Source organism: Gopherus evgoodei, chromosome 5 (genome assembly GCF_007399415.2).
Source record: "Gopherus evgoodei ecotype Sinaloan lineage chromosome 5, rGopEvg1_v1.p, whole genome shotgun sequence".
In the NCBI taxonomy this organism is placed as follows: domain Eukaryota; kingdom Metazoa; phylum Chordata; order Testudines; family Testudinidae; genus Gopherus; species Gopherus evgoodei.
Genome location: NC_044326.1, coordinates 108,756,175 through 108,783,310, shown reverse-complemented (window position 1 = coordinate 108,783,310; position 27,136 = coordinate 108,756,175). Strand labels below are relative to the sequence as shown.

The 27,136-nt window shown below is 42.8% G+C and overlaps 1 protein-coding gene across 1 annotated transcript; it reads right to left on the bottom strand.

Moving 5' to 3' along the window:
* Positions 1 to 158: 158 nt before the first annotated feature.
* Positions 159 to 27,136, bottom strand: C5H4orf17 (chromosome 5 C4orf17 homolog). The gene is made up of 8 exons (XM_030564429.1): positions 26,983 to 27,136; positions 12,664 to 12,876; positions 12,075 to 12,142; positions 10,862 to 11,029; positions 9,551 to 9,632; positions 6,293 to 6,464; positions 5,000 to 5,043; positions 159 to 3,875 (listed from the first exon to the last, which is right to left on the bottom strand). Exons 1-8 carry the CDS (start codon positions 27,134 to 27,136, stop codon positions 3,703 to 3,705), a joined length of 1,074 nt encoding a protein of 357 aa, XP_030420289.1. The 3' UTR covers positions 159 to 3,702.

The window sequence follows — 27,136 nt, the reverse complement described above, 5'->3', positions numbered from 1 at the left end:
AGGAAGAATTCATTTTTTTTAACCCAAAGAAGCTCTGAAACGGACACTTTTTACATCTTCTGCAGATAACTTTGAAATATATTCATGTCTTTGTTTCAACATATTACACACTATTTAAAACAATTTCTTTCTTACGTTTTCCTTTCTACTATGTGTTAGCCACTGCCTCTCTCATTTGGCTTCTGCCTCAAGTTTTTGGTTTCTCTTTTTTTTTTTTTTCATTTGCACTAACATATCACCATGTCTTACTGTGTCAAATATAATGATTTGAAAGTAGTTATAGAGTGCTTATCACCATTTTTAAAATAAAGAGTTGCATAATATGAAAATCAGTCATTTGCAAGTAGGAGACTCTTGATCAATGAAATAGAGCAACACAAAATGAAACATTCAGGACTTCTGTCATGGGCAAAGTGATTCATTTTGGAGAGGAGATGTGACTCACTTAAAACTTTCTACTAACTTCAAATTTGCACTGTTTAAGACAAGCAACATCATTTTTCAGCTCAGTTGGCAACTGTAAGGCACCACGGTCCATATGTGAGCCAGATCAGTTTAACTCGATTCATTTCTCTTTCTCCTAATGCATCGTCTTCTCCTTTGTCAGTGTTTTAAAGGACATGCACTTTGTGGCAGGGACATCTTAGTTTTATTTCTTTTCTAAGGGTGAGTATATTGTTGTTGATAAACCATAAGCAACATGAATTGAGCTGTGCAATCCTGATGCTGCTCTGAGGCAACATCCAGAGTGATGACAAAAGGTAATCAGTCTTTTTCCCCCCTTCTTCTCCAGATATTTAGGTGGTGTTTATCACAGGACACTATATCTCCCACATTCATTTTGACATCAAGTTTAACTTTAATTCACTGTTTATAGTCAACTTAATAGTATTCAACATTATTCCTACATATTTGTTGTTCTTTTATCTGCTTCCCTCTTAACTGCTTATTGAAATTACTTTGAACTTCTACCCAGCCAGCAGAGCTCTGTGCTCACTTTTACGAAGAGTGAAGCTCTTGAAAACTTGTCCTTTAGTAAGGACTGTAAAGGGTATATAACTCATCGCTATTTGTTTATTGTGCATCGCAAAGATTGTACACTTACTAAATCAGCCCAGTCTCCAATACCATGGGAATAGCTTCCAAGAGCAATGGAGTATAAATACTCTAAGGAGTATTGGAGTGCAACTGAGCACTTCATGAAGTGTTTAAAAATGCTTGAGGTGGACTGTTTTAAACTAGTGTAGCAAAATTCTCAATTACTGAGGGACAATCTCCACTCACTGATATATTTTGCTTTCCGCAGCCAAATCTCTGTACAACTTTTCATGAGTGATGTAGCTGAGTATTTGGATTCTAGTAACTATATTGTTGAATTCTTTTACCTAAAGCTGGGTTATTGCTGATTATGTACTCCATGTATCATATGACTTTTTAAAACAAACTTTGTTTTGTGGATAATCTAAGCACTATACCTAGATGTACAGACACTCTTTTCTTAGCCTATGTATTACATAATTTCTTTAGCTTTAATCAAATTTTAAAATTGAGCCTTTTCAACCAGATAGGATCCTGCAGACTCAGCTGTTAGTGTCAGGGACAGTGATAGTTTGAAGATAGGCCATCTCATTTTATTATAGTAGGATGAAATGTGACTGCCTCACAAGAATAGTCTTATGGGAGTGTCCATCATTGCTACGTACTGTCTTCTTGAAGGGAAGCCAAGTAACTAAAAGAGCAGGTGCTCAAGGGCATGGAGTGAAAAGAGGACATGCACACTTTCTTTAGCTTAAGAAAATTTCATCATGAAGCATTTTTATTAGGATCAGTCATGAATTTGATTAAGTACAATGGGTTGTCACTAATACATTAAAGGACTGTTTGACCTGTTAAATATATTTATTGAAGCACTTAAGCCACATTGTGAGTGTACATATCTTGCAACTTATCTTCAATGAGAGAGACTGGGGGGGGGGGAGACTAGCTTTGTGTACTTACGCAAATAAGTGCAGATGGTATTGGAAAAAACATTAGAAAATGTTGTTGATGTTGTGTTCTTTGTAAACCAATACATGTTTCACTCTAATATATTTGCTCAATAACCTGCCAGGACCACAAGCAGCTTCAGAGGAAAGTTAAGCATGCTATTGAAAGGACACTTTAGCATTGTTGCCATCAATTGTTTAGTAATGACTCTCTCATACTCTATTAGCAGGGCCGCAGCTCCACCATTTTGTCCCAGGCCCCCTGAATCCTCTGGGTGGCCCTGTCTGTTAGATTGGGCTTGTTCTACTGTTCTTCAAACTGACTTTGTATTATTTACTTTAAAGAACAAAGGTAAGTAATGAAATAAAATATCAACTCAACCAAGAGATTTCAATTGTTTTCCTTGCATCCTTAACTTCCCCTGTTGTCATTTACTCTTGGAGAAACAATAGCAATTGCTTACATGGAAAATTAGTATAATTTAAAATATTTCAAATTGTTTCTTTTCAATGTGACTTAGGCGCAAACAAGGAGTGATAGCATCCTGTAACCATTCTGTTGTTTTGTTAACCAGGGAGCCGCAGACAAAGGTTGAGAACCTCTGCCTAGATCTTTTAGCGAACCGAAAACAGAGGTGTGACTTCTCTTATCCAAACATGCCCAAAAGGGTGGGTTAAGGTAGGGTTCCAATAAAGGGTTCCAGTTTTAAGTAGGCTGCACTTGCCACCATTTCTGTGATCTTGGGTTTATTTAGCTGGGACTTTGTCCTCCCTTTCTTTCCCCTCATTTCCCTTCCACCCCCCCACCCCCCAGTGTCAAATACATGACACTTCTCAGCTATTATGAGAGGAATTGATCTAGATAATTACTTACTTTTTTTTTTGCAGAAAGCATGTCATTCTGCCTGTAGTCATGCTTTTTCTAGTAAGCTAGGATTGAAAACTTAGGGTCAGCTTTTTAAAAACTGGTGCGTGACTTGAACCTTGCAAAACATACATGTGCCCATGTATCTCTATAAATACATGAGCAGTTGGCGTATCCACACACAATGTATCCATTTGTGGGCCTGACTCCTGTGCACAAATATGTGTATATATGCACATACTTGTTAGGGGGCAAGTCAACTGCCAAGCTTTTAAATTTGTTGCCTGAGGTATTTTGATCAAGTTGCGACCCTCTCTTATGGTGTCATATGCTATACTCTAGAATGCAGAGAAAAAGATTAGTTCTGTGGTTACAACTCCACCCATAGCTGAAGTTGTAATCAAGGTGTAATACAGTACTGCCCAATTGCTGTACAGTGCATCATTTCAGAGAGGCTAGAAAGCATAACAGCAGTGGATATTCTCTTCACTTGATATTCCAAGTTAATAGCAAATTTAGGTTTCCTTAAATATGAAATGCCTGTGTTAAGAGTCTTGCAGGGTAGATAAAACATCTTTTATTTACAGTTCTCTTAACCTTACTTGTATAGGCATTTTGAATGAAATATCCAAAAGTTTCTGGAGAAATCATTCTGTGTGTACTCTTCAGTGGTTTTTGATGAAACACTTAACGGACTAAATGAAATTAACACAAGTTTTTGTTTTTAAAGGGGAAGCCAGTGTTAGGTATGTTTGTAATTATTGCTGCTAATAGTACATATTGTACATTATAGTAATAGTACATACACTTGAAGGAAACAGTTGTGCTGTTTCAGAAGCTTTAAAGAGGAAGTTATTCTCTGGCAGTAAGATGTCTCTGATCAGTGGGTAACTTGCTGTAGCGGAGATGGGGCTTCTGTCGGAGTGCTAAGGAAGGACTTTGGCTCCTTCCTCTGTGTACGTTTTCAGAAATTGGGATTGTAAGTCTCTTCCCTCTTGTGGACAAATGACCATTTCTCTCTCTTTCTGGAAAAGATTTTTGAACAATAAAGCTTTATACCACATTAAGCTTAGGCTTTGTTTTTCAATGTTTGTTTGGCTTTTAACATGCGTTTCTGGTAGTATGAAAATAGTAGCATGGAGGATCTCCAACTGCATGACTCTTTGAGAAGAAAAAATTGTTGGTCTCTGAGAAATTACAAAATTCCTTCCCTGGTTTCCCTTCTCATCCTTCCAATGTAAAGTCTCCACCCACAGGTATTATAAATTATGTACTTTCACTCACTATAGAATGCTAGTAGTACTTCTGAACCAGTGTAAATAGAGTGTACCCCCCTTTTTGGGTGAGGGGTCAAACTCACTATATCCTGGTGTGCTAATACAGGTTACTGCTAGCACAGTCTCATGATCATGATCATATAAACAACTCAGATTGCCACTTTCTTGTAGAAGGGGTAGTCTCCTTATTGAGACTGGGTTTTTTGGTTTTTTTTTTGGCATGTGCTGATTTGTTAACCTTTACTGCACTCCAGATGTATAATGCCTGTAAGGTGGTGATCTGAGGGAGGTGAAACTGTCTGGGTACGGGCTGTAAATGTGTCTTTGGTAGCTGAGGGAGACTGACTAGGAAAGCATGTTTTATTTAGAGGACGAGGGAGATGTGCTGGTTGATGGTGCAAGGCAAGGTGGAATCCAAAAGCTAGTTGACAGGAAGAGTTTGGGCACATTCTGAGGAATAGCAGGAGGTTTTTACTGTGTGGATGAAGAAATCGGGAGAATTTACAGAAAGGTCAAACCTAGTGGTGGTTGAAGTAAGATTGTCAGCAGCTGCAAATAAGTATACTTTGCACTGCTTTGTTAATGAGGTGCAGTCACTGGGGAAAGTGATACATGAATGTTCTTCCTAAAGAGGCTGAATCAGTGGTGGTAATAAAAAGAGATTCTCAGAAATCTAACTCCCAATTAACTTGGCATACTGCTGTATTTTTCATACTGCCATTGAATTCTCTTCATCCCAGTGTAAAAATAAACTCTAAACTGTTGAAAATGTTCAAGGATCTTCCATACAAAACCTCAAAGTGCAATATGTCTACACTATGGCATTGAATACATTTCTAGCTGTATAGTGTCTTAGAATTTCCATCACCTACCTTGTTCCATTCCTTTACTTGCTTCTGATGCTTTACTTGAAGGCCTGAATAGAACAGGGAGAGCTTATAAAGCCATAAAAAAAGAAACAGCAGGCATTTTGTGTGAGCTGATATAGACAGCAATGGCTTAAAGGGTTCTTTGATGCCTGTAAACCTTGGCACTGCTCCACTTGTATAACTTTGTACCCAAGAATGGAATCTCTCCTACCTAGCAACAGTTTCAATTCAAGCTCTAGCTGACAAGCTTGAATCACAAAACCAACACTTTCACCACTGACGTTTTTAAACTTAATTCCATTCTTCGTTTCTATTCTAAATTCTCTGACTTTTCTGCATGAAAAGTTTCCTTCCAAAAACTAGTCTAACTTGGTGAGTTAATTTCTTTAAAGAACAATTGAATAATACAAACAAAACAGCTCCTAGGTCTATACAGGCATAGTCAGCAACAGATATACAGAACATATTACCCCCTGAAGATTTGTAGCCCAGGCTCACCTCTGGTACTAAAAGGCAAATCTCTTCCCCGACATGTCATTTATGTGTTATTGATGACTGTGGGCAACAATGAGAAAAAACAACTTTCAAGATTTAGAAGCAGAATAATCCTTTGCCCCATGTAAATGATCAGGATTTGGGGAGTTTTGAAATAGGAACATGTACAATTTCAAATCTCTTCCAGAGCTTCATATAGTACCTTGCCAAAGCATGAAAAAGTTACAAAACCTATTACGTTTTTTTAAAAAACAAAACCAAAAAACTCTGTTCAATATGAAAATGTGTTTTCTCCATCTTAATTAACATGGGAGTGAGCTAAATTCAAACTGAATGTGTTAGGGCAGTTGTGAAAAGCCTGACTAATTGAAAGTTCTTTCTGTGCACTATTTTAGGCCCTAATCCTGCAAACGTACACAAATGGGCACAAAAGTAACTTCACCTGTAAGCAGTCTGCCTTCAATGGAGCTACCCAAATGCATACATTTTAAGCACGTGCGTAAGTGTTTGCAGGCCTGGGCTTTTGTTTCTAATACAGAATCAGCCTCTGTGACAATATTTCAGTGCTTCTGTTCCTGGCAATATTTCTGCCAGGACTGGAAGTAGAGAAGCACCTGAAATCAGGAGGAAGATAGAGAAATTCTTCTCTCAAGATTTACAGCTTCAGTTTGCAGACATCAGTGCTTTAGGTAAGTTTCAGAAAATCGTTCAAAATTTGAATCCTTCTCCTACAATGAACATGAACTCCTAACCTTTTGATTTTAACAAATTCCTGATCCTACCAATTAAAGCAGACTTTACCTGAACTTGTTCACTTCTTCCCTTGGTTCTGTCCCAGGGGCGTGGGAAAGCTTCATGGTATCATGCACATTCAAGTTCTCCACTGCCCTTCCTTTTGGCGTATTTTGCCGATAATTCAGCAAGTCCCTGCTAGTCATTTCTGAGCGAATCAAATTTGATACAAACTCTTTCTCTGAAACACCAAAAACCGTCAAAAAAAAAATTCTTTGAATGAGATTGCTTTAAAAAGAAATTTAGGAAAATGGAAAATGCTGTTTTAAATCTGAATTGTATGTAAATATGCACAGCCTATATAGTTCATGAGTGCTAGACTGTTCATATTAACAAACTATAATTGTTGGATTTTTCAGTTTAAAAAAGCTGGAAAGGATTTTCCAGTTAAACAATGACAGTAGTTGCTCTAACAATATTAACCACAGGTTTCTATTGTATATCCACCTTTGCCCAGCCTCTTTTCCCTACAGTGTTAGTCATATCTGCCTCCAAATTGGTTGGGTAGAATTTTTCTGCAAAACAAAGTGAGCAGAAATGTTTAGTAGAGTTGAAAAACTACACCACTTGCTATTTTGTTTCTTTAAACCCATAGCTTACTGACATCCCCTTTCTGTGAGATGTAGGCTGTGATATTCTGAAGTGGGGGTGGGAGGAGAGAGACTCTCTCTCTTTCTCTTCCAATAGCCTTTGGGACCTAGCTCGTTCAACTTGAATTTGGAACATCACTAGAGCTCACTGACTGATGAACTGAGTGTAGCATGACTGTTGGAGATCTAACTTTCTCAGGATAGATCTGAAAATGTAAACTAATGCCCGAGGAGGCTCATTAAGTCAATTTTCTACCAAAAAGTTTGCACCTGTGGTTCAGGCCTATGTCTAGCTAGCAGCCCTAGCCAAGTTCCCTGCATAGACACGTCCAGGTAAGAAGTCTCTAAAAGCAGAATTAAATAAATTTATAGCAGGGCTGGCTAAATAAAGAAGTTGGCTGGTATGATCATCCGGGGCAGTGTAACTACTGTGACAGACCCAGACCAGTGGGGTACAGGAGTCTGGTAGAGGGCAAATATACTAGTCACTGGATGAGTAGCTTTCTGTTCCCTGAGTGACCAGAGCAGGGGCTGCACTAGAGTAATCAGGAACCTGCTAGAACCAATTAAGGCAGACAGGCTGATTAGATCACCTGCAGCCAATCAAGGCAGGCTAATCAGGGCACCTGGGTTTAAAAAGGAGCTCACTCCAGTCAGGGAGAGAGGAGCTAGAGGAGAGGAAGTGCGTGTGAGGAGCTGGGAGCAAGAGGCGCAAGGAGCTGAGAGTGAGAGGGTGTGCTGCTGGAAGACTAAGGTGTACAAGCGTTATCGGACACCAGGAAGAAGATCCTGTGGTGAGGATAAAGAAGGTATTTGGAGGAGGCCATGGGGATGTAGCTCAGGGAGGTGTAGCTGTCATGCAGCTGTTACAGGAGGGACTATAGACAGCTGCAATCCACAGGGCCCTGGGCTGGAACCCAGAGTAGAGGGCGGGCCCGGGTTCCCCCAAACCACCTAACTCCTGATCAGACCCAAGAGAAGCTGACCCAAACTGTGGGAAAGATCACTGAGGTGAGCAAATCTGCCAATAAGCGCAGGACCCACCAAGGTAGAGGAGGAACTTTGTCACACTACCCATAAGTAGGTAATAACATGACTGGCAGACATTGTGCTGGCATAACAGTGTGCATTAAGCAGGTGCTGAGGCTAAAGCCAAAGAATGAGTGCTTGTAGCACTTGTGAATTGGTACTGTAGCAGTGTAATACACACACTTTCCTGTGGTGTTTTTTTTTTCTTTTTCTTTCTTTGAGCTGTGTGTTTTCAGGGGCCTTTCCAATTTACGGATCAACTTCTACTGCCATCATTGAGATATGATCCTTTTTACAAAAGATGTACCTTTCAAAAAAAATAATTCAACCAAGGCTGCTTTGGGAAGGGCATGCTGTCGATACCCCAGTAATCAAAACTACTACCCCTAGTCCAACCACACACGACCAGATTCTGCCCTCACTTTCATCTTTGCAGTCTCACAAATTCAATTCAATGGGAATTCCAAAGGTATTGCATGAGTGTAAGGGAATGCAGAAAATGGCCTTGTGATTAACTGGGGAAATGTGTTTGTAATTTATAATGTGTGACTCAATTTTCCTGTTCAATTTTCTATTGCTTACTTTCTGAATGCATAGAGCTAAATCAAATGAGGTTGTAAAGGGGTTGTTGCAGAACTGAACAGAAGTGAAACAATGACTCAAATAAGACAGTCTCTCACATACCCACCTTCAAGGGAGTGAAAATAACAATGACTGGACTACCAGTTGGTGATGAATTGACTGGCTGGCTAAATTCAGGCTAGGATGTTTTACTCTTCCCAAGGCTAAGCCTCAGATCAAAAGACCCACACTGGTTAAAAAAGTTCCCTGGCAGAAAAGTTTTTGGGGGGAGGTGAGCTGATGGAAGCTGGCTGGGATGTATGTGTCAGTGGAAAAGCTGGGAGGATCCACTCAGAGCCAGAGGGAGAAAGCCACAAGCAGTTTAGGGTGTTTCTCCCATGCAAGAGATGGGAAGTAAGCCAGACACACCTCCACTATGGATAGAGTGGCTAAGCTTAAGGAAGGGAAAATGGATGTAGGTCTTGTTTTAAATCTGTTTCTTTAACCACTGTGTAGCTTTTAGGCAAAAGAAATGATGCTGTGTTTTGAAGAAGCTGTGTCTGTCTCATCAGGGGCAGCTCTAGGTATTTTGCCGCCCCAAGCACGGCAGGCAGGCTGCCTTCGGCGGCTTGCCTGCAGGAGGTCCCTGGTGCCGTGGATTTGGCGGCATGCCTGCGGGAGGTCCACCGAAGCCACGGGACCAGTGGACCCTCCGCAGGCATGCCGCCGAAGGCGACCTGCCTGCCACCCTTGCGGCGACCGGCAAAGCGCCCCCCGTGGCTTGCTGCCCCAGGCACGTGCTTGGCGTGCTGGTGCCTGGAGCACCCCCTGTTTCTTATTGCAAATGTGTGCTGTCTTATGCTCCCAAAGAGAAATCCAGATGGAGCTGCTGAATTAGTCACAGTTAGAAACCAGGGAGCCAAGTCCTGGTCTGAGTGTGTGTGGATTGTGGAGTTCCACCCACAAGTTGTAAAGACCTGACACCTGTGGGGTTGCATTTGGTGAGACTGTAAGAAAAGATAGTAGTGCAGCTAGTTAGGTAACTGTGACAGGTCTACTATTATTTTAACAAACACGCTCATTTTACCTCTTGTACTTGCCCTTGCCAGCCACTCTTGGATTTCTGCAAGGGAATCTGTCTGTAGAATGTCACGGAGTTTTTCCAAGACCTGGAAGAAGGGCAGTACAATAATGATTAAAAAGGGGGTACAAATATGCCAGGCAGATTTATAGTAGGGCAGTGAAACGATTGGTTTTTTTTTTAATGTGAGATTTAAAAAAGTCTACATTCATTGCAGTTTTAATCACACTCTTAAACAATAATAGAATACCAATTTACAAGTTCACTCAGTCCTACTTTTTTCAGCAAATCACTAAGACAAACAAGTTTACATGTACGGGAGACAATACTTCCGACTCTTTCTTTACAGTATCACCTGAAAGTGAGAACAGGTGTTCATGTGGCACTGTTGTAGCCAGCATTGCAAGGTATTTACATGCCTGATATGCTAAACATTCATATGCCCCTTCATGCTTTGAATTCTAGAGTTTAAAGTTTTACATTGTTTTTGTTTTTGAATGCAGTTATGTTTTTTAAAAAAATTCTACATTTGTAAGTTGCACTTTCACAATAAAGAGATGGCACTACTGTACTTATGAGGTGAACTGAAAAATATTATTTTCCTTTTTTCAGTGCAAATATTTATAATCAAAATAATATAAAGTGAGCACTGTACGCTTTGTATTGTTGTAATTAAAATAAATATATTTGAAAATGTAGAAAAGCACCCAAAATATTTATAATACATTTAAATTGATATTCTGTTTAAAATTGTGATTAACACTGCAATTAATCACAACTATTTTAATCTAGTTAATTTGTTTTGTGTTAATCGCTTGTGTTGACTTCAATTAGTTGATAGCCCTACTTTATAGCACTAAACTGTTTACAATTTTTGCCTGTTTCAGTTCAGCCCCAATTTTGTGAAATTGTGTGCAAAATTTTACAGTTGTACAAACTGCCCAGAATGAAATTGCCTTTAAAAAAAAAACAGTTTTGTGCCACCCTGGTAGACAGATGTTCATACCATGGAATGAGGAGAGCACTATCTATGGAGCACTACAGGGGAACTGGAGCTTTGGGGAGTATGCCATGTACATAGCATTGCAGAGAGCACTGATTGCAGCTCAGGTAACTACTCCTCTGCTCCGTCCATTTCTAACATTTCCAATAGGAATATTTTAAGGCTTCCAGTTTGGCAGGGGCAGCTCCCTAGGAACTCCCAAAATAACGTCTGAATACAAATTAACAGGTCAGCTAGATACAGGCTGCAAGAACTGAAACCTCCATGCGCCCCCTTCTGGGAAATGGAAACATAACACAAAAGGTTACCATTACTTTTATTTCCTGATCCAGATAGTTTGGAACATAGTTTATATTCTCTCTGACTTCTGGCTTGTAGTGCATAAAACGGGCTGGAGAAGAGGGACAGGTAAGAGAAGAAGCATGGATCTCATGGCCAACTGCAGTCAGAGGACGAGCTGGTTGTTTTTTCAAAGGATCTTCCTAAGTAGACAATAAGGTATGAAAGGATTCAGCAGATAGCAGTTACACACTTAAAGGCTAAATGAAGAAGTACCCAATCTTGCATCCCTAGAAGCTAATGATTATTTTACCGTTGGCTTCAATGGGAGTAGAAATCATCACTAAAACTGTTAGAGATTCCATGCAACAGGGCCACAAAAAGGAAGAAATACACTTCATAATTTAGTCTCCAATCGCTGGTCACAATAGGTGCAATGCCCCAATATGCCCATATGTTGGTGCCTTTAACCCAGATCCACAAAGGGAATATGTTGAGTGAGTTTAGGCACCTACAGAACTTTGTGGATCTGGGTCATAATCCTTAAATCTGGATTTTTCATATTAAAAAAGAAAATCTCTGTGGATATGAGTCATTGTAGGCAAAAGTTTGCCTTCAAATCCCTGTTATGGGAGAGTTATAAACTCCCGAAAAAGCAGGGAGTTGGAAAAACACTCTATGCAAACTGGTGCCAGGAGATCAGGACTCCTGGGTTCCGTTCCCAGCACTGACAATATATAGTGTTGCGCGAGTCACTTAATTTCTCTGTACCTCAGTTTACCAATCGGTGAAAAAAATGAGTATAATATTGCCCTTAACAGGATGTTGTGTTTGTAAAATGCTTTGGGGATCTTAGAAGAAGGTGCTCCAAGTGCAAAGTATAACTGATTGAATTGTTAACTACAGCACATTACTGAGCATGGCTATAAAAGAAAAACTGTCCTCTTGTACATACTGCAGCACATGCTCAGACTCTTAATTAGTTTAAATTATTGACATGAAAATGCTGAAGAATGAAAAGTTAGACAATGTTTATACATTTAGAGATGAAACCACATCATTTCAAAACTCCCTCCTCTACTTGCTTGATGTTTATGATCCCTCATTTTGGGTCTTTGTAATATTTTAAAGGGTGCAGTGTGTGTTGCACAGTTGCTCTACCTGGCAGTGTGAGAGCTACAAGTGAACATACAGGACTTAGGTGCTGAGGCATAGAGCCGCTATGAATAACTGCAAATCTCTCTCTACCTTTCTCAGTAAAGCAAGGGAGTCTCTTGACCTTCTAGAGAACTCAGCCATTTCTTCTCTTCCAGGCTCTGGAAATTAATACAGAAATGTGTTTTCAGTTAGCTTATGTTGAAATCAAGACAATAAAATTTAATTTTAACAGTCTGTGGGGTTGTAGGGGCAAGGTTGCGGAAGATTGGCAAGGAGCTAAGTGGCAGACCGAGTATGTGATTGAATGTGGGCGGAAGATGCATTCAGTGAACTTTGTCTGATAGACCTTGCTAAGATGTGGTTTAGTACAGTTCAGCATATTTTTGTTTGTAAACAAGTCAGCTTATATAATATGTACAATTTATGAATGTAGCCGGCTGTTGACCCCATATAACCCTGAGATAAGCATGGGGGATATAACATCGCAAAAAACTCCCCTTGGCGGAGTCCTGCCTGGCAGCTGTCCCACGTGCCTCAGGGACTCTCCGCGCAGCTTGGAGCGTAAGTCCTTCTTTCAGTAAAGCCTTGCTTATTACCCTCAGGCTGAGTGTTATTCTTTCACCAATATCTCGGCCCCTCCTTGCGGGCACAGGGGTTATGCAAAATTGTGGCTACTCACGTGAGCCTGGTCGCACTGGACCTTTCCCAATGTGTGGATAAGCTTGGAGGCTTAGTGTAGTGCTGCTAGGAGATGGCGTGCCTATGCCTTGCCCAGTTAGCCCATGTTGCTGATCATATTCTCGCTGTGGGATTAGGATTTTGCCGACAGCCTGGTATGGTCTTGAAAAACTTCCTGCATCTCTCACAACACATACAGGTGCATTATTTAACCCTGGAGGAGAGGAGCACACAGATGCAAACTTTATCACCATAAACAGACCATCTCAGAGATAGGGCCTCTGCTGGATGGGTGGAGGCTGCAGCTATCAAAACTCATTGATTTTTGTGAATTTAGTGCCTGTGAAAAGGAGAATGTATACAGTATCAGAATATGTGCCACACAGAAAGGAGAGTGCCAGCATCTCCGTGACTCTTATGCTAATCCAATAGGCCTTAATCGTGACTCTGGGTCATCTGCTTGGCCCCTCGTAACTTGTTCTGGCAGAGACCAAGAATGCTGCAGAAGGTGTGTGCACAGCCCTTGTGGGGAGTGGACACCTCATGTCCTTTGAGAAATGACCCTTCTACCTAATGCTTGAAGAGAGATGCTTTGACAAGTTCTGCATACAGCTCTTTCTAAGTGGAGAAAGGAGAAATTTTTATTTACATTGCTTGCAGGATTGGCAGCTTCTGTGCAAGTTTCCTCTGCATCTCAAATAGTTCTGTGTGTTGCTCTTAGCAGGCCGCTCTTGGGGCTTGTCTGCATGGGAAAGTTAGTGCACAGTAAGCTAGGGTGCGAATTTAAAGCACACTAAAAGAGTGCTCTTGAGTGGCTTAGCTTAATGTACTCCTAAAGCATTAAGCTACTGTGCATGAAGGTGAGAAATGTGTGTCCACACTGTGAACTAGTGCAGGGGGCTAGTATGCACTGGGTATTCCACACTAGCTATTGCAGACTTTTTCCTTCATGTAGACAAGGCCTTACAACCCACTGAGATTTGCTCTAGATTCCCTTACGTTTTTAAGTTGGTATGGAACCAAAACCCCAAGTGTAGCCCTTCGAGGCCACACCTGGGTAATCAGAAACCACCTGTTATAGTTCCCCCAAAACAGACAAAATTAAATCAGTAGGTTTTCCACAGTTCTGCTTGTGACCATACAAACACCAAGTCTCTGCTTATATAGCTAAAGGAGCCACTGCTAGCACAGCTGGCAGAGGGAACTAACTATTAAACATTTGAATAATAGGTATGATCTATTCCAGTAGAGGGCAGAGTAACATAGATGCTGGCCTGTTTGTAGTCACCTGGTAATCTAGTGGTGATGATGTCCTAACTGCTTTCCTTTTTTCCCCCTCGGGACAGCTGTCCAATATAGCAATACAAATTTACTAAACGGGTTAATAGATAGAAAATGTTAACAGACCGCTAAGTATTAACCATGGGCCTGCCTGCAGGCCTCCTTTCCTTGGATAAGGGATGCAACAGTTACAGTGTAAGGCTTTCTAATTTTTCTTTCAGATGCCATCAGGCACATGTGTTTTGCTTTTATAAACTTACTTTAATAACTTGTGTATCCTTCTTATCTCTGTGCAGATTCAGAGAGTTCAGGGCCAGAAGCGCCATTAGATCATCTAATCTGGCCTCCTGTAAATCACAGGCCATTACATTTCACCCGGTTATCCCTGCATTGAACTCAGTAACTTGTTCGGGTAAATTGTATCTTCTAGAAAGGTATCCAGTCTTGATCTGAAGATAGCAAGAAATGGAGATACTGCCACTTCCCTTGGAGGTGCTTTCCAATGGTTAATTACTGTCACTCTTAAAAAAATTGTGCCTAATTTGTTTGTTTGAATTTGTCTGGCATCAACTTCTGGTCATTGGTTCTTGTTATGTCTTTCTCAGCTAGATTAAAGAGCTCTTTAGTGCCTGCTATTTTTTCCCTATTAAGGTACTTATACACTGTAATCTAATCACCTTGCAGTCTGTTTTTTGATGAACTAAACAGACAGAGCTCTTTAAGCCTTTCCGCTCCAATTTTTCAACATCCTTTTTAGAAGGTGGTTATCGTAACTGTATGCATTATTTCATATCAGTCTCGCCAATGCTATAATAACCTCCCTACTGCCCTGTTTATACAACCCAGGACTGCATTATCCTTTTTTGCCACAGCATTGCCCTGGGAGCTCATTGTGAGTTCCATGTTCACTCTGACCACTAAATCCTTTTCAGGGTCACTGTTTTCCAGGATACAGGCCCCCGTTCCAAAGGGCTGGTCTGCATTCCTTTTTCCTAGGTGTATAACTTTGCATCTGCCTGTATTAAAACACATTTTGTTTGAATTGTCTCAGCTTCCCAACCAGCCTAGATCACTCTATGGCTGCTTTGTCCTCGTTGTTGACTGTTCCTCCAATCTTTGCGTCATCCACAAATATTATCAGGAGTGATTTTATATTTACTTTCAGATCATTGATGAAAATAATGAGTAGTATCAGTCCTAGTACAGAATCCTGCTAGAAACACACCTGCATTCAATTCTAATTCCCTATTGACAACTACTTTTTGAGATCCGTTGGTTAGCCAGACCTTAATCCATTTAACATGTGCTTTATTGATATTATATAGTGCTATTTTTTTAATCAGAATGTTCTGTGGTACTAAGTCAAACATCTTACAAAGGTCAATGTCTTTTATATTTATGCAGTTACCATTATCAACCAAACTTGTAAGCTCATCAAATGAAATAAGTTTTGCTTGACAAGGCCTTTTCCATAAAACCATGTTGGTTTGCATTAATTATCGGTTGACTCCCATATCATCTTTTCTATTATTATGCCCAAGATTGTTGTCAGGTTAACCAGCCTATAGTTACTAGGGCCATGCTATTTGCCCTTTTTGAATATTGGCACAATGTTAGTACTCTTCCAGTCTTCTCGAATTTCCCCAGTATTCCAAGATTTATTAAAAATTAACATCAGTGGGCCAGTTATCTCCTCAGCCAACTGGGATGTTTTTAGCCAAGTTTTTCAGCCCTGCTGATTTTAAAATGTTTATCCTTAGTAGCTGTTTAACATCCTTTTCATTTGCTATTAGACTGGAAAGCTCTTCATTATCAGAATCATGTGCCTCTTTCCAAAAACAACAGAAATGTTTATTGAATACTTCCACTTTTTCTGCATAATTAACAATTTTACCATCTCCATCTAGGAATTGGCCTACGCTGGTGTCTCTCACTGGGTTCTAGATAGGTCACATGACCAGTTTGAAGGGGAGGTGGGGATGATTGGAGAGCAAGCCCGTCCCACAGTTACCCTTCAGCATTGCCCTAGCTGGGCCTGGCGCTGCAGGACAGGGGCCCCGCTGTGAGGTGAGTGCAGAACCTCCCTCCCCTCTGTACTGGACAGAGGTTGCAGGCTGTGGTGCTAGGGCAGAGGGCTCAGCTATGCAGGGGTCAGTGCACCCTCAACACAGGTAGGAGGAAGAAGTGGCCATAGAGGAGGAGGACACTGGCCTATCATTTTGGGCCTCTTCCCTCTCCTCCCCGTCCCTCCCTCCCCCTGAATTTGGACCCTGGATGTGTTGCAAAAGAGGACAAAATGCAGTTGGTGAGTGTGACAGAGGCCCATTTGTGGTTCACTACTCTGTGTTAGCAGCTCTTCTCAGGCCTGACATACTTACTACACTTGGCACACTGTTGTCGTTATCTTCATCTAAAGGGTAGCATGTAAGATACCAATGGAAAACTCATAACTCACCGATCATTAATATTCTTGCAAGATGTCTGCACAGGGTGTGTACAAAGAGTTATGGATATGTGCTAGAATTATGTTTGTTTGGCAAGCCATCCATAAGTCCAGTCTGCCCTAGACAAAGGAATGTGTATTTGTCTGTCTGTCCAGCCTGGGCATCAGGCAGAGACAATGAGAGTCCATCTACATATATAAGGTAAACAAAGCTATCCAGTGAGAGAGAAAACACCATGGCATTTACTCCCCAGCAAGAGAGAGAAATTTTCTCTTGGCAATAAAGGCAGGTGTGTCAGGTAAGGCTTCTTCTGAAAGCTAATGACATACCATTAATGACATTAATATCATTCTGAAATGTATGTATTAACACTATATGAAGAAATATGGATACTCAGTGATCTCATGCTTTAACGTCTGTGACCAAACACAGGGAGAAACAGCTGCCTTCCTTCCTGTCTGGGAGAAATCCTATCTACCTGTCTCCAGTGAAATTAAGCAAAGGGAAGCCTCATTTTCTACAACTCAGCAGAGGGATGGGAAGTCTACAGGAAGAGAAGAACAGCATGAGGTCATCCTGAGCCTTGGAACAAAACAGTAAGTTTGGGAAGATGTATTGAGAGAGGAGAAGTCATCTTGGCATCTATTATTGGACAGACACAAGGGGCCAGAGCTTTTGCAAGCTGAAAAAGATAGTCCTTCAACCATGGGGTGTCTCTTGGAATGGAAGAGTGGTAAAGACCTTGAACAAAGACTGTAGCTTATTAAGTTAGGCCTCAGCCATTAGAATGTGTATTTTTACTTTTCTTTGTAACCCTTTCTAACTTCATTCCTTCTACTTGGTATCACTTAACCCTGTGCCTTTTTGTTAATAAATGTGTTTTATCTTTCCAATAAACCGACTCTGTGCTGTGCTTGAGTGTGTATTTATCCCAGTAAAATTATTCGTAGAATATCAAGGTTGGAAGGGACTTCAGGAGGTCATCTTAGTCCAACCCCCTGCTCAAAGCAGGACCAATCCCCAGACAGATTTTTGCCCCAGATCCCTAAATGGCCCTCTTAAGGATTGAACTCACAACCCTGGGTTTAGGAGGCCAATGCTCAATTCACTGAGGTATCCCTCCCCTGCAATAAGTTTTTGTCTCTTTAAAGGAGTAAACAAACCTTATTATTTCTCTGAGTGTTTCAAAAGAAGGCTGGACCCCTCAGGTCAGACAGTTTGGGGGAAATTCAGGACTGGGAATGTGGAGTCACGGCTGCATAAGGTAACTGGGAGATCAAGACCACTCTAGTCTTATTGTCATCCTCGTGTGTCCCTAATGCAGCTGTTCCCCCAAACTTTTAAACACTTACATGCGTGCTTCAAAGTTGACTTCACTGGGATTATGCGTGTGATTTAAAGTTGAACAAGTCTGTACTTATTCGCAGGATCGGAGCCTTATAAATTTAGGGCTTCAGAGCAGTTTCCATTATAACTCCATGTGTTAAACTTATAACATTCCAAAATGCATGTCTTTTGGGCTGAAATTTTCGATGTTTGTTCCCTGACAGAAGGTGACTGTCAGGTAAATGTAGGCGCAAGTCCCTTCAGCTAGGTTTTTAATAATCCAAGAATGAAAAATATTTTTTCATAGTAAAAATAAATTTAAAAAGTTAAGCACAGTTTTTATCAAGTTTACAGCAAAACCAATGGATTTATTTTGCTGAGAACTTCTGATTTATTTTCTTATGAAAAATGTGTGACTGTTTCCCTTCCCCCCACTTCTGCCTTTGTATGGTTACCCCCCAGATGTGAATGGATTGTTTTGTTGTTGTTCTTGAAACCAGACAAAGACAAAACTAGACAAATGACTGTGGGGAAATCATCTAGCATGAATGAACTATCAGGAATTAAATTAACCTGAGTGATTTTATTGTAAATCTCTAGACAGATAAAGATTTCTAGAGTAGTAACACACCCTACGAGGAATTGCATCTACTGCTTTGACCAGGTTCAAGAGGCTCAGCAAACAAAGAACTGAGAATTGTATAAAATGCCCAGCCTGATATAAAGGAGGGTTCACTCTCACTTGATGCAAGAACTAATAGGACACTTTGACCTAGAAGGACAAACTGGGCCAAAGGGTTTAAAAGATCTGGAAACCTACCAGGGTTCTGTGTGGTTAATAGGTGTTACTTGGTAGTGGGCCTGTAAGCTGTTTGTTGTTTTATGGTATGTTTTCTATATCATTCTTTTCCTCTGACTACATGCTTTGCTTTCTGAAGACTGGATGGTTCCTGGTTAACCCTTTCATTGCCCCCTGAGTGAGAACAGAATGGCTGTTGCTGCACTAAACTCAACCTTATTAAAGTGATCACAGTGAATTGCAGGAGGAATTGGAGCATGCGCTATAGATTCGCCCCAATCCTTTAGGTGCTGACAATGCACAAGGAAAGAACAGGACAGGTTTCATTTTTCTAGAAACTGGATGCTTGTGCTGCTGGCAACACCACTGCGCTTTTCAATAACAGGGATATGAAAAAATTGCACAGGGGAAAGGAGTATGACAGGGATCAGCAGCAGTGCTGCACAAAAGCAAAGGAAGCATGGCAGGCACCATGAACAGACTCAGAAATACTGATTAAAAAAAACCAAACAAACCTCAGAATATATTAAAATACAATTTGTGGTATGTGTGCATTATATATGGGGGAAAATCCTCTTCCTGGTGTGAATTTTAAGAATGCTGTTGTGACTAATATGCTGTAATAATTATGGATCTATGAAAAGTTGATATCTGTGTCTTGAGTGCTTGAGGATGGGCTGAGCGCAATCTTTAAATTTAAATGTTAAAAGGAAAAAGCCATGCAGATGCTTACCCGAGGTCCTTTCCCTTTCATCGGGCTCATCTGCAGTCAGCTGGTGGGATTGACTAGATTGTGGTGGAGTCTCAAATAGGTCATGGCTGGAACCCCCCACCACATCTCCCTCTTCCTTCCCATTCATGGCAGGTGTGTCTGTCTCAAGCTCCTGAGAGGTATCAGAGTGGTCTGTGGGGTGCAGGTGGGGTCTTCGCTAAGTATGGCACGCTGCTCACAAAAGTGACAGGTCTGCGGCTCAGCACCAAATCAATTGTTGCCCTCCCTGGCGGTGTGGTATGCCTGCCGCCAGTGCTGTACCAAAGGCGAGTGAGGCACTTGCCTCGGGCGCACAAAGTCGAGGGACACCGAAAGCGGTGGAGGAAAACTAAAGCCGCTGGCATGGAGATATTCATAACCTGGGTGATCTCTCCGCGCCTCCCCCGAGCATCCCCCGGCCCCGACTTCCCTTCCCCCCCACCTTCCCAGCCCTAGAGCAGAGAGTCCCTGTCTCTCCCCTGCAGCTCCATGCTGCCTCCCTGCAGCAACTGCTGCCATTGGGTCCTAGTGCCCCCCATCTTGACTTCCAGGGCAGACTGACTCTGAGCCTGCCCTTCCCCCTCAGACCCTTTCATTTTCCAATGGGATCCTCCATCAGCCCAGGGGGGCCCCCGCCGCAGTCACTGCTCCTGCCCCATGCTGGGCAGGGAGGCAGCCCCATCTCTCACCCCCAATGACGCTACAGTCAAGGGCAACAGCAGGGGAGGAGGCGCACACAGCACCCCCCGGCACCCACCACAGAGGAGGGGAGGGAGCTTCCTGGACCTGAGAGGCGCCCTAGGAGCACATGCAGTGACAGTGGTGGGGGTGAGGGTGCTGCTGGGTGGGCAGGAAAGGGGGGTCTCCTCTCCCAGAGCTTGCTGCTGACGGCAGGGGAAGGGCTATGGGGGGAGTCCTCTCTGGGCCCTGTCCCAGAGCAGCCTGCCTGCATCCCAAACTCATCCCCAGCCCTGCCCCACCCCAGAGCCCACCACCCCAGTCAGAGCTTTCACCCCTCCACACACACTGCACCTTCTACCTGAGCCCCTCCAGCACCCCAAACACCTCAGCCCCAGTCCCTGACAGAGCACTAACCCCCCACACTCCTACTCTGGCCCTGAGCCCCTCCTAGCCCCAAACAGAGCCCTCACCCCTACTCACCCTGAGCCCCTCCCACACTCCAAAACGGTCATTTTCAGCCACAGCCCTCATCCCTGCACCCTCTCCCTCTGTGCTCCCTCCCATCCCCAAACTCTCTCCCAGAGCCTGCATCCCAACCCCCTGCCCCAGCCTAGGGCCTGCACCCCAGACCTCCTCCCTCACCCAAACTCCCTCCCAGAGCCTTGGAGGGTGGAGTTTGGGTGGGGGTGGGTTCTGGGCACCACCAAAATTTCTACAAACCTGCCACCCCTGATCCTGATCCTGCCCTGCAGACCTGATTTCCCAGCATTCTCAGGACACATGCTGATCCCTAGTGGCCAATGCTGATATCCAGCACTTCTCTCTTCTCTTAACCTGTGAGTCCCTCTCTGGATTAGAACTGGACTGGAACCAAAGACCGTCTTGGAAGCAACATGACCATCCCAAGCAGTTCAAAATCATGAGTTAGACACCCCACCCCCCAAATCACAGGCTGTACTGCCACCGCTTAATTAATTCTTCGGGGGCAATTTGGCAGCAGGCCCTTCCCTCCGAGAGGGACTGAGGGACCCGCTGCCAAATTGCCACCGAAGAGCTGGCCCTGGAGGAGGGTGCAATTTTATATTCTTGCCTCAGGTGCAAAAATACCTAGTTAAGGCTCTGCCTGCTGTAGTTCCTTGGCTTTCATGTGGCACTACTACTTATCCCTGTCACACCTTTTTCTCTGAATCCCCAGTGCAATTTTTGCATAGATGTCTGTGTCTCTATGGCTGGTCCATAGCTGTGCTTGCACAGCCTCTTCTCCCCACCAGCCCAGGAGAGCCAATATCCCCTGTCTACTCCAGGCAGGAGTGTGTCTAGCATAGTCATTGGGCAGCTGCACACAAGGGAGAGCTGCTAGTTGTGCTCACCAAGGTAGGTAACCAGGAATAGATATTTCAAAAATACATGAGGGGCTAAAAAGGAGGTTGTGGTTGCTGGATTTCATGTCGCGTGGGCAGTGGAGTTTGAAATACTAGTTTGCCACCAAAGAAGTTATCTCCTGCGTAATGAAAGAAGACCCATCAACACAGCAGAAACCATTGTGGAACGTGAGAGGACCAAAGACTTTGATGGCTTCTCTTCCTGAAACCTCCCATGAAGAGGAAATGTGCAACTGAATTCCTCCCAACTGCTGAACTTGCAATTTGAAGCAGGAGGAGGGAAGGAATAAAAGGTGCTAACAAGGAGAAACTGTATCTTTCATGCTGCTTGGACTCTGAGGAACAAGAATGATGAAGCATAAGCAAAAGATCCCCAGTGCTGGGCCTGTGTTAGCATTAAAGGACATATAGCGCTTGCCTGTTATAGTAGTTTCTATTACCTTTTGAAACTTAAGACTTCTGTGTGTATATATGTTTACCTGCTTTAACCTTGTAAATAACTCTTATTTCCTTTTCCTTGTTAATAAATTTTTTTATAGTTCACTATAGGATTGGCTACAAGCATTGTCTTTCATGTGAGATCTAAGGTGCAATTGACCACGGGTAAGTGTCTGATCCTTTGGCACTGGGAGTAATCTAAATATTGCTGTGATCTTTCACCAAAGTATGCTCACTTGCGTGTCAAAATAGATTGGAATACCCCAGGGGACTGTCTGTGACTCCATGTTAAGGCTTTTATAGTACCTGAGGAGTTCACACTTGATAATTGGTTGGTGAAATCTGAGTAAGGAACTCACAACCAACTTGGGGTTTGTGCCCTGTTCCCTAACAGTCTGCCCTGTGGTTGATACTCATGCTCTTGAGCCACTCCCAGGACCGCTGGACAGACACATGCACAAATAGGTCAACACAAGGTGACTTATGTCAACCAAACTTCATAGTGTAGACCAGGCCAAAGGCAATCTTATATTCTTTCAAAAGCCTCCATTCCAGATACAAAAAATAGTGTTACCTGTTATGTATCTTTCAAAACTAGTGTGGAGCTGCTTTACCCTTCATTCCTCTCTGCAAAAAGTATGTAAGCCAAGTGCGCCATAATTACTCCCTCCAGTCCTACATCCACTAATCTAATGCTTCTCTAATAACCAATTAGAGAGGGGGTTTTGTTCCCCTTAATGACTCACAATATATCTTTGGCAAAAGGCACCTGGCCATGTCTGACCACTTCCCCCCCAATACCACCCACACAGTGTATTTATACAGAAATTACACACAGGTGGGAAGTTTGATGCTGACTATCCAGATAGCTCCATCAGTCACAGCCTTTCCCAGGACCCTGTATCATGACCACCACTATATTTCTGGAGAAGGGGTATTGAATAGGGACTCCCTCCAGGGCCCAGCAAATGGTAAGGACTGTAAACAAAAACCCCAGAAACAGCTGCCCCTGAACTTTAAGGAAGTTTTGCAGCACAGGGCCATTTTGTTAATTTGCTAAGTGACATGGAGCCCTTCCTTTCTCAGGGCCTTTGTGGGCTTCCCTCCTTGTACCTGCTGATTCAGGAAAGAAGGGAGTGGGAATGATGATCACACTGAGGGCTTATGTGGCAGTGTGTAGCACACTATCTCTAGACCATTGAGCTGGCATTACAAACTATATTGAAACGTATGGCTGCCATTGGGGAAGGGTGAGAGTTATTTAAGTGATGGCAGGTAGCTATGACATGTTGGTAGTAGTATAAGGAGATTTTTTCTCAATATGCTGCGCAGGGCTGTGCCAAATACAAGATGGGAGGAGATGGGCTTCCTAAGGCTATGTCTACACTACCCTACAGATCGACGGTCCAGGGTTGATTTAGCAAGTCCACCAAATCGACTGCAGATCACTCCCCAGTCGACCCCAGGACTCTACCTCAAATGAGAACAGTAAGGTAAGTCAACGGGAGAGTGCCTCCTGTTGACTCAGCGTAGTGTGGACCCTGCAGTAAGTCGACCCAAGCTCTGTCGACTGCATACTTGAATAACATAGCTGGAGTTGCGTAGTTTAGGTCAACTTACCGCAGTAGTGTAGATGTAGCCTAAGTATGATTTCTCAGAGCCTACGTCTCACCTTGTTCCACGGTAATCATGTTACATCCAGCCTATTGCTAGTGGGTTCTCGCAGCTGTCATTTATTGTTGCCTGCTCATTTACATTTGAATTGTGCTTGGTAACTGTTTTTTTTTTTAAATGAAGTAGTTTGTAATGTTTTCTCCTTCAGAGAGAATAGTAAAACAGAATAGGTAGGAGAAATAGGTCCAAACTCTGCTGTCAATTTCAACGTTGTAAATTTGCCTTGTACAGAACACAATGGAATTAACTCCAGATTTACATCTGTATAACTGAGAGCAGAAATTGGCACTTAGTCTGCATATGCAGGTCTATTTACAGGAGATGCCTTTTAATTTTTATTCTCTGAATGGAGATGTAGCAGCGAATGTTCAAAGTCAGAGTAGGTCTTCACTGCACAGTGAGGGTATGTCTATGCTGCAAAACAAACAAACAAACAAACAAAAACACAGCAGCAGAACCTGGGTCAACTGATGGGCTCTTGAGGCTTGTGTTGTGGGGCTCAAAATAGCAGTGTAGATGTTGTGGTGTTACTGTAGTTTTAAGGGAATGAATAGAATCTTCGAGGTGTGGGAGCTGACAGCTGGAGGAGGCAGTCTGGCAAATTCTCACTGCTTTTTCCAGATTTAGATCTTGCTCCTGTAACAGTCCCTTTCTTACACTGATAACGTTTATACCCATCACAATATGATCTCCTATCACTGACTGTGATAAAGCCAAAGGAGACCTTTTCAAAGATTTATAGAAAGCTATTTAGAAAATTCTGTTATATATATACAAAATATACAAATACATTTGTGCTATAAAAAAATCATTAAAAGAAGTGAGATGTGATGTTAGTGTGGCTTTAAGAGGGTGACTAGAATTTCCAAGGTGTGGGAGCTGACAGGTGGAGGAAGCTATGGGTTTTAGCTTAGACATTAGGCTGACCTGAGCTAGGCTGACCTGAGATAAGATGCTCTGTGTATATGTTAACTATGTATCCAATAAAGACTGTTGTTAAATTACCAGCTATGAATTATTAGTAAGGCTAGCGGATTACTTGAATATAAAACAACACAGTCATGTATGCTCCGGCTGGAGCCTACGCTCTGAAACCTGGCAAGGAGAGAGGGTCTTGGAGTCCAGGGTCCAGCCTAACCGGAATATCTACACTGTTATTTTTAACCCCCTTGCGCAAGCCTGAGTAAGATGACCCAGGCTATAAGACTCACCGCTCTGTTTTGCGCGTGGGTGATTGTGGTGTTCTTTTGTTACTGCAGCATAGACATACCCTGACTGTCACTCAGGTTAGCCTAGCCTGGGTTTGAGCATCCCCCCTGCTAAGCCATACTTGAGTTACTGCATCCGCACTGGTGCTGCACCCTGCCCCCCACACACACACACACATCCCACAACGTGTGTGTCACTAGGACTTCTGGGGCAAATCCCATCTTTGTACTGAGATGCTCTAGGATTGTTTCCCAGTCAGTTGTGAGACAACTCATCTGTCTTGTGGGGATTGGAGGGGTCGGGGGGAGTGGGAGAAGGAGGATTGTGAGTTCTCAAGTGATTTATCCTACATCTTCACTGCAAAACTGGTGAGTTCCATCAGTTAAAGTGGATCCTGGGCTCTAATCTGTACCCCCTGCCCTCACTGGGTAAACTAACCCTGGCTTATAGCGTCTAAGGGCTTGTCTACATCAGAAAGTTGCAGCGCTGGTGAGGAGGTTACAGCGCTGCAACTTAGGAGGTGTACACATCTGCAGGGCATCACCAGCGCTGCAACTCCCTGTTTGCAGCGCTGGCCGCACTCCCGTTTTGTCTCGGGTGTAGAGGATCCAGCACTGGTAATCAAGTGTAGGCACTTACCAGCGCTTTTCTTGACCTCCATGGAATAAGCAGGTATCGCAGCATACCTGAGGAAGCCTCTCTGGCAATCAAGCAGGTCTCCTTTCCCGGTTTGCTCTCGCGTTCCCCGAACCCCCGTGCAAGCAGGTCTCCTTCCCCGGTTTGCTCTCGCGTTCCCTGTACCCCCGTGCAAGCAGGTCTCCTTCCCTGCGGTTTGCAGGGGGGTTCGGGGAACGCGAGAGCAAACCGCGGGGAAGCAGGTCTCCTTCCCCGGTTTGCTCTCGCGTTCCCCGAACCCCCATGCAAGCAGGTCTCCTTCCCCGGTTTGCTCTCGCGTTCCCCGAACCCCCATGCAAGCAGGTCTCCTTCCCTGCGGTTTGCTCTCGCGTTCCCCGAACCCCCCTTGAAGCCGCCCAACAGCGCTGCAGTGTGGCCACATCTAACACCACTTGCAGCGCTGGTTGCTGTAAGTGTGGCCACTCTGCAGCGCTGGCCCTATACAGCTGTACTAATACAGCTGTAACAACCAGCGCTGCAAAATTGTAGATGTAGACATACCCTAAGAGTCTGGGTAAAAGGTTTGTCTGTGTGTACAGTAGAGGGGTTTGGGCTAAAACCCAGGTAAGAGCCAGGGTTAACTCTACAATGAAGACTTAGCAATTTCCATGTATTAAGGTATCTGGAGGAAGGAATCACAGGATTCTGAACATGACAAGATAGGGTAGATTGTATTCTCCATCCCAAAAGGGCTCAGGTCTTCAATATTGCACAGTAGGAGACCTCAGTGCTTTTCTACCTGTGTTATGAACATGTAGTGGTACGTTCCTCTCCAGCAGGGGGTAGCGGGGCCTGGATGGTTATGCCCTATTAAAATGAAGCAATTTTGTTAATAGGGACAATGGGAGATAGGCACCTAATTGACATTTGTGCCTTTGGAAATTTCTTCCTGAAGTTATCCTTTAACTTTCAACTTGTTAAAGTTAGTAACTTTCCAAATGGGAAGCTGGTGCCCTAGAATGTCAGTTTAGTACCCTGTTAATTGATGGCAGACTCTCACTCTAAACAAGGCTAACTTTGAAGAATGGATTATGTAAAAATGACACCTTCTTACTCAACAAGTTGCTCCTGGTGTGTATTCAGAAATGGAGCTGGTCAGAAAATGAGGTGGGGGAGCATTACAACATTAAAAAAATATATATCATTTGTGCTGAAATTTTCTGACCAGCTCTAATTCAGAGTCGCACTACACCATCCTCTTGATTGTAGGGATTTTAAAAAACAAAAGAAAAGCTAACTCGTGTCAGTTGTACTGTCTCTCGAGTACTATAGAAGAATGAGTTTGGTTCCAATATGGTTCATGAATCATTATCCACAGAATTGTTAATTAAGTTCCAACCGCAGGGCCAAATTCTAAATGCTAGGCCCACAAACCCAGTCTGAGACCTTTTAGATTATCTGACTTTCAGTATCTCCGTAGCTCTCCATCTCCTTTCCTCTCATTCTGGTACCTAGAGTTACACTTTGGAGATATATATATATATATATATATATATAATATATTTTTTGTGAAACTGGAAACAAGTGAAGGATTTTTCGTGTGTGCTGCTGAGTAATTTTTTTTTTTTTTTTAAGAAAGACCTAAAACACACACATTTCTTTTCAGGAGAATCAGGCTGGATGTGCAACCTAGTTATGTGTCTCTAGGAGGATGCTTTACCTTGAATATGGCAGACTGTCCTGGGATGTGGGATATGTCTGGAGAGAAAATAAGTTCCACTTGCTCTTCTAAAAGAAGAATCAGTCGGACTTCTCTGTGTTGTTACATGGTAGTTGAACTCAGGCTCAGGCTGTTGTTTGAAATTGATATTCAT

Excerpts from the sequence above, each read along its gene's own strand:
- C5H4orf17 (XM_030564429.1), bottom strand. The coding sequence starts at position 27,136 with ATGAATATCAATTTCAAACAACAGCCTGAGCCTGAGTTCAACTACCAT. Across the intron at positions 12,143-12,663 it reads TCCAGTGCGACCAGGCTCAC|AGCCTGGAAGAGAAGAAATG; the intron begins GTGAGTAGCCAC and ends ATTAATTTCCAG. Across the intron at positions 5,044-6,292 it reads GAAGAAGTGAACAAGTTCAG|GCCTTCAAGTAAAGCATCAG; the intron begins GTAAAGTCTGCT and ends TGTTCTATTCAG.